The sequence below is a fragment of the Stenella coeruleoalba genome, assembly GCF_951394435.1.
Source record: "Stenella coeruleoalba genome assembly, chromosome: X".
In the NCBI taxonomy this organism is placed as follows: Eukaryota; Metazoa; Chordata; class Mammalia; order Artiodactyla; family Delphinidae; genus Stenella; species Stenella coeruleoalba.
The window spans coordinates 38663523-38670941 of NC_137152.1; the positions used below are offsets into that span (position 1 = coordinate 38663523).

A 7419-nucleotide genomic window follows, 5' to 3' on the forward strand; every position below is an offset into this window, starting at 1 on the left:
CTCGGTTATGAATTTTTAAAACATGACGGTGGCTCTCAAATCACTAACGTATTTAGGCTTCACTGCTTTCACGTAAAACTGTCACGTTTTGTTTGTGAATGTTAATATCTGTCAGAAATCACATTATGTGCAGCTTGACATTTTGGATGCAAAATTTGAGATGTCAACCTAAATGTGTGTGAAGGAGCACAACGTTAAAAAATATTTTAGAGAGCATTTTGATATAAACCAAGTTTTATATAAATATACAAAACAAATATCAGAGGGAGCATCATATACTCTCTTGCCACCTTGTGGCCAGAGTTGTATTCAACCCTAGGCATGGCAGCTGTAATGAGGAGGGGGGTCTCTTCTTAGGTCAGTCCCTCTGGCTAGCCTTCAGTCAGGTCTTTGTGAGGCAGAGATGGTGGCATTCGCCCAGGACTGAATCCAGACCCATACAAGCACGAAGCATCGAAAGGATTATGCTGGCCCCCCCCACCCGCCCCCGCATGTGATTCAGAGCAAAAGCAACATGCAATCAGGAAAGGAATGTAAGGAAGTACAATAAAATTCTGACTTTTCCCATGAGGACTGTTTAAAAAAAATTGAATGTCAAACTGTTTCTGATATTCTTTTCTTGATTCTTTTGTTTTTGGTGTCTCTTCTCTGCTGGTGACCTAGACACTTCCTCAGTCTGCCTTTTGGGGAACCCAGCCCTGATTCTGGCCCTGGAGCAAGTGTGTTTGGTACAGCTCCTAGTACAACACCTGGTCTGGGTTGGAGCTGAATAGACATTTGTCGAGTGAGTGAATGATGGCAGAGTCGCCCCTTCCATTCCAGAACATGCTGGACGTGGGGGCTTCTGCAGGAAGATGATCCGTAAAGCAGTCAGGTTGCCATGGTTAGTCTTCAGTGGCAGATAGCCTTGGGTGCACTGAGATGTTTAGGTCTCTTTGACGTCTGTTACTCTGTGGAGGTGGGATGAGAGTATCTCCTGTGCTTCCCCGCCTCCACCCTTGCAGGAGCAGGATTCCTTCAGTGGGTGCTCTAGTTGCAGTTCCTCTTGTTGCAGGCCAAAAAGGGCAGGCATTTATTGGAAGGATGCTGAAAGGGGAGGCACCAGGGCAGCTCTGGGGACCTCAGGTGTATGGGAATCAGCATCCTATCCTCCTTAGGGGCTCCTGATTCCTGACAACCACCTCCTGCTGCTGACCCCAGGAGGCATAGGCACATCCCCCTACCTGGAGGAAGGGGCCAGGTGGAGGGGTGATATCCAGCGCTAACCAGGGAGAACTCTGCCACAATGTAATCAGGCAGCACAGCCCCACGGGCCGGGCCGGGCAGTGCAGTGTGTACTGGGCCAAGGCCGGCTTTCACCAGGACTCAGGGGCCAGACTCTTCCTGGAACAGTCTCCCTGGCTCTCGAGCATGGGCTATCTGCTTCTCCTGAGCCTTGTGCTGACGCCTGCCCTGGGCTGCACTCCCCGGGACCAGCACCTGCGGTCGCTTCCCAACATCCCCCAGCTGCCCAAGACCTAAGCCGCTTGTCCTGGGCTCAGTCTTCGTGGGCCCCTTGGTGCTGCTGCCCACTGCCAGCAGCTCTCAGCGCAGCAGCGCTTCCCAGACGCGTGGCCGCCCACTCCCCCCACGGGTAGCTCCACAGATGGAAGCTGCTTCCCCGCCCCTCCCACCTGCTGCCCGACCCGGGTCTCTGCTACGGCTTGAGGGTCTTGGGACAGTGTCCTGTAGTTCAGGCCCCTCTCTCAGCTGTAGGGGAGATGCCAGCAGCAGGCATGGCCTTGTTGTGCCTTGTTCCTCCCACTGCTCCCGGGGCGGCTCAGCGTCTGCTGGGCCAAAAGGCTGGCTGCCAAACCCTCAGCCCACCCTTGGCCTTGGGAGCCCGAGGAAAAGGTGAAGAGGAGGCGAGGAGCAGGCACAGACTGTGCAGAGCACCAATAAGATGGGCGTGGGACATGCCTCTTCGGGCCCGGTGGCCTTGGGAGCTCTACCCCTCTGGATCTGGGGTCCAGGCCTGTCCCAGAATGGAGCTGGGGCTTCATCCTTATGGGGCAGAGCAGAACCTGGGGTGGGCGGAGAGCCTGGGACAGGGATGGGGACACGCTCAGTCTCAAAGATGATGGCCTATCACAGCTTCTGCCAGCGCTCCTCAGGACCCGGCCTCTGGGGGCCCATTGCCCAGCCCCAGGGGCGTTTCTGGACTTGGCTACCCTTCCGTCCCTGGCCCCGCAGGGCTGGGGGAGGATACATGGATGAAGGGAAGGACGAGGAGAGGGGAGGAGACGATGAAGGGGGTCAGAGCAGCGATTGGAGCCGAGAACTGGAAGCGCCTTAAAGAGACTGCGCGGTCCCCGCCCCCCTTCCCGCCAGCCTCAATGAATTAGAGCTGTGTTTCCCAAACTTGCCTGATCATAAGAATCCTCTCGGGCCCTAGTTAAAGATACAGGTTCCGGAGCACGTCCCTTCGAGACTCTGATTCAGTGGGGCTGCGGGTGGAGCCAAGGAATCTGTAATTTTAACACGCTCCCCACGTGATTCTCGTGAACAAGCAAGTTTGGGAAATATTGAATTAAAGGAAACGGGGCCTGGCTGCCGAGCGGCCTCCGCTAGAGGGCTACGGCGGGAGGATTCCCGGGGGCGTCGCCTGCTTCCGCCGCCGCCTCCTTCAGTGAAAGTCCCTTTTGGTTCCAGCTGCCACAGCCACCGCGCTCCCTCAGGCCGGGCGGGGGACACCCCAGGTCTGCGTGGCCCCCGCGCCACCACGCCCAGTGGCCGCCCGATCCCTGCGAGCAGGGGGAGGAGCCGCCGCCAGTGGAGGCGGAGGAGCAGAGGAGGCGGAGACGGCGGAGACGGCGGAGAAGGCGGAGAGGAAGGTGGAGGCGGAGGCGAAGGTGGAGGGGAAGGTGGAGGCGGCGGGGAAGGTGGAGGCGGCGGGGAAGGTGGACGCCACCGAGAAGGTGGAGACGGCAGGGAAGGTGGACGCTGCCGGGAAGGTGGAGACGGCGGAGGGTCCGGGCCGCCGGGTAGAGCTCAAGCTGGAGCCCGAACCCGAACCCGAGCCGGCACGGGAGGCGGAGCAGGGGCCGAAGGGGGAACCGAAGCAGGAGCCAGAGGATGAGAACCCGGCGCGGAGCGGCGGTGGCGGCGGCAGCGACGAGGTTCCTCTCCCCACCCTTCCCTCCGACCCCCCGCGGCCCCCCGATCCCTCCCCGCGGCGCAGCCGTGCCCCCCGCCGCCGACCCCGGCCGCGGCCGCAGACCCGGCTCCGTACCCCGCCGCAGCCTAGGCCACGGCCCCCGCCCCGGCCCCGGCCCCGGCGCGGCCCTGGGGGCGGATGCCTGGATGTGGATTTCGCTGTGGGTCCACCAGGCTGTTCCCACGTGAACAGCTTTAAGGTGGGAGAGAACTGGAGGCAGGAACTGCGGGTGATCTACCAGTGCTTCGTCTGGTGTGGAACCCCAGAGACCAGGAAAAGCAAGGCAAAGTCGTGCATCTGCCATGTGTGCGGCACCCATTTGAACAGACTCCACTCTTGCCTTTCCTGTGTCTTCTTTGGCTGCTTCACAGAGAAACACATTCATGAGCACGCCGAGACAAAACAACACAACTTAGCTGTAGACCTTTATTACGGAGGTATATACTGCTTTATGTGTAAGGATTATGTATATGACAAAGACATTGAGCAAATTGCCAAAGAAGAGCAAGGGGAAGCTTTGAAATTACAAGCTTCCACCTCAACCGAGGTTTCTCACCAGCAGTGTTCAATGCCAGGCCTCAGTGAGAAATATCCAACCTGGGAGACAACCAAACCCGAGTTAGAACTGCTGGGCCACAACCCAAGGAGAAGAAGAATTACCTCCAGCTTTACCATCGGTTTAAGAGGACTAATCAATCTTGGCAACACGTGCTTTATGAACTGCATTGTCCAGGCCCTTACCCACACTCCGATCCTGAGAGATTTCTTCCTCTCCGACAGGCACAGATGTGAAATGCCAAGTCCCGAGTTGTGTCTGGTCTGTGAGATGTCTTCGCTTTTTCGGGAGTTGTATTCTGGAAATCCATCTCCTCACGTTCCCTATAAATTACTGCACCTGGTGTGGATACACGCACGGCATTTAGCAGGGTACAGGCAACAGGATGCCCATGAGTTCCTCATCGCAGCATTAGATGTCCTGCACAGGCACTGCAAAGGTGATGATGCCGGGAAGGCAGCCAACAATCCCAACCACTGTAACTGCATCATTGACCAAATCTTCACAGGTGGCCTGCAATCTGATGTTACCTGTCAAGCCTGCCATGGTGTCTCCACCACGATAGACCCATGCTGGGACATCAGTTTGGACTTGCCTGGCTCTTGCACCTCCTTCTGGCCTATGAGCCCAGGGAGGGAGGGCAGTGTGAATGGGGAAAGCCACATACCAGGAATCACCACCCTCACGGACTGCCTGCGAAGGTTTACGAGGCCAGAGCACTTAGGAAGCAGTGCCAAAATCAAGTGCGGTAGTTGCCAAAGCTACCAGGAATCTACCAAACAGCTCACAATGAATAAATTACCTGTCGTTGCCTGTTTTCATTTCAAACGGTTTGAACACTCAGCCAAACAGAGGCGCAAGATCACCACATACATATCCTTTCCTCTGGAGCTGGATATGACACCATTCATGGCCTCGAGTAAAGAGAGCAGGATGAATGGACAGTTGCAGCTGCCAACCAATAGTGGAAACGACGAGAATAAGTATTCCTTGTTTGCTGTGGTTAATCACCAAGGAACCTTGGAGAGTGGCCACTACACCAGCTTCATCCGGCACCACAAGGACCAGTGGTTCAAGTGTGATGATGCCGTCATCACCAAGGCCAGTATTAAGGACGTTCTGGACAGTGAAGGGTATTTACTGTTCTATCACAAACAGGTCCTGGAACATGAGTCAGAAAAAGTGAAAGAAGTGAATACACAAGCCTACTGAAGTGACACACAGACCTACCTACCTGTAATGGAAGATGACAGCACCCATACTACAACTGGCATTGAGATTTAAAGGACCTACTTGCATGGCCCACGGGCCTGACAGAGTAAGAATTGAACAGTTCCCAGTGTCTAAAAGGTCCTGATTGGAAGAGAAATAGAAGGGGCGGGAGAAGAGGCTCTAGTCTAAGCAGTCATTTAAAGGAAGATTAAATGGCAGGATGCTCTGGGTGGGGAAGGCAGGAGCAGGGAAATCCTGACACTGGTACATATCCTATATTCCTCCAAAAGATTGTGTGGGAAAGTGTGGGGTGGGAGGGGGGTGGTGTGGGGGGGGTGTGTGCCCTTGTAACCATAAAACATCTTTCTCCATGGGTGTTTCAGCTTCAACTGACCAATCACATAACAGTTATATGTCTGGGGGGAAAAAGGAAAAGTTCATACAAATGTAGCCCATTACATATATGGGTATGAAAGCGGAAAAGTGGAGGAGGCAGGGATATCTCATTGACAAACACCTTTGCCAGTTTCTTTGTATTCGTGATTTTTTGTGCTATTAAATGCAGTATTAAACAAAGAAAAGCCCACATGGGCCTGTGAAACAAGAAAGAAGGGGGCTTTTGTATAAGGGGAGCAATTGCTCCAAAGGTAGAGAAGACAAGAGACACTGTAAGATAAGCAACCAACACAGACAGGCCTCAGCTAAGAGTATAGTGTGTGAGTGTTTTTTTTTTTTAAAGCTGTATGATATACTTGAGCAAATCAATGAACCTCTTTGCGATTGTTTTCTCATCTGTACAATGCAGATAATTCCTACCTTAAAGGGTTACTGTTAAAGATTAAAGGATATAAAATGTGTCAAAGTATAAAGTAAAAAGGCTTGGAACTTTGTAGGGGCTCAGTAAGTGTTCGTTGGATCTGAAACTTCTTTGGACCAGGACCAGAATGCATTAGAGGTGAGGGTCAGCCCTACCTGAGACCCATGGACAGAAGGGACACACATTGTGTCACATGTAGTCACACACACACACACACACACACACACACACACACACTCTCTTATAACTCCCTCCCTAGTACTGTCTACTTGGAGCCCCAAGGCAGTGGATCCCACTATTTTCCCTGTGTACAGGGCATCCCAGTCGGTTCCACACCTGGGACTGGGGGGAGAACCACAGCTGTCCCCCCAAAGTCATTATTCTGTCCATTTGGAAAACTGTCATGTTGTTATCATGACTCAGCACCCCAGTGATGGGACTCAGGGCCAGTAGACTGACAGGCTTCCACGTGAGGGTGTTGGTGGTCTTTGCCCTCCAAAAGCATTATGGGCATAGCTATGTTCACCTACAGGCATAGATCAGGAGAAAGACTGTTTTCCAAAGCTCACTGGTCCATCAGCCCAGAGGTAGTGGGGGAGTGGCATGTTGGCCTCCTCTCTTGATTCTCACGGAGGGCAGAGTGGCCTGTGGAGGGCTAAGCTCAAACAGATGGGATGTGCCCAGGATGGGTTAAGCACTGGTGGTGGTTCCTTCTTTTCTCCTCAGCATCAGATACAAAAGGACCTAGTACCTAGAAAATCCTGAGGGGGAGGAGGGGAACTGAATGTTTCAGACCCATGGGGCTTGGATTCACTGGCTCTGGTAAGAGGCTGGGCTCCCCCAGGGCTCCCCAAGTCTACTTCATGGTCAGCTCATTTGGAAATGTATATTTATTTGTGTGGTTGTGGATGCATCCCCCGCTAGCTCATAGGCATTTTTAGGACAGGGGTTTTGTCCCCTCTTGTACCCCGGGCTATGTCCTCAGCCCCTAGCACAGACCCTGGCACATAGTATTTGAAACATTTTCCAGATGGATGAATTAACCGAATCACCTTCCTTTCATAACCAAATTTTCATCATCCCCCCACCCCAAGGCTCATAATCCTCAGGAGAAAATGTAAAAAGTGTTATTTTTGATATCTTGTAGGCTGGGGGAGAGCAAGAGGTAAGTGGCCTCAGGTGCCACTTGGCACCTTCATGCAGGTATCTGACTCCCCTTTGGGATGTGCAGGAGCCCTGCCTGGGAAGACCGCCATGTCCTCCTTCCTCATCTCTGCCACAGGAAGAGTTCAGTCGGGCATGTGCCACCAGATCCTGACTGCTTGCACAGATGCTGTCTTTTACATTTGTAAAACGTTTTCATTTGGAAATAATTTCAAACTTACAGGAAAGTTTCAAAAAAACCAAATAGTATAAAGAACAGATTTACCTATTGCTAACATTTTACCCCATTTGCTTTATCGTTTGCATGTATGCACTCCCGTGTGTGTGTGTGTGTCTGTGTGTGTGTGTGTGTGTGTGTGTGTGTGTGTGTGTGTGTGTGTGTGTTTGGACCGACTGAGGACAGATAACATCATGGCCCTTTATGCCCGAGTACCTCAGTGTGCACTTCCTAAGAATAGGCATGTTCCCTACATC

General features: G+C 53.0%; 1 protein-coding gene across 1 annotated transcript; it reads left to right on the plus strand.

The window, feature by feature from the left end:
• Positions 1–2696: 2696 nt before the first annotated feature.
• USP27X (ubiquitin specific peptidase 27 X-linked) lies at positions 2697–5245 on the plus strand. The gene has a single exon (XM_079910541.1). The coding sequence runs from the start codon at positions 3648–3650 to the stop codon at positions 4962–4964; it is 1317 nt and encodes a 438-aa protein (XP_079766667.1). The 5' UTR covers positions 2697–3647; the 3' UTR covers positions 4965–5245.
• Positions 5246–7419: the final 2174 nt, after the last annotated feature.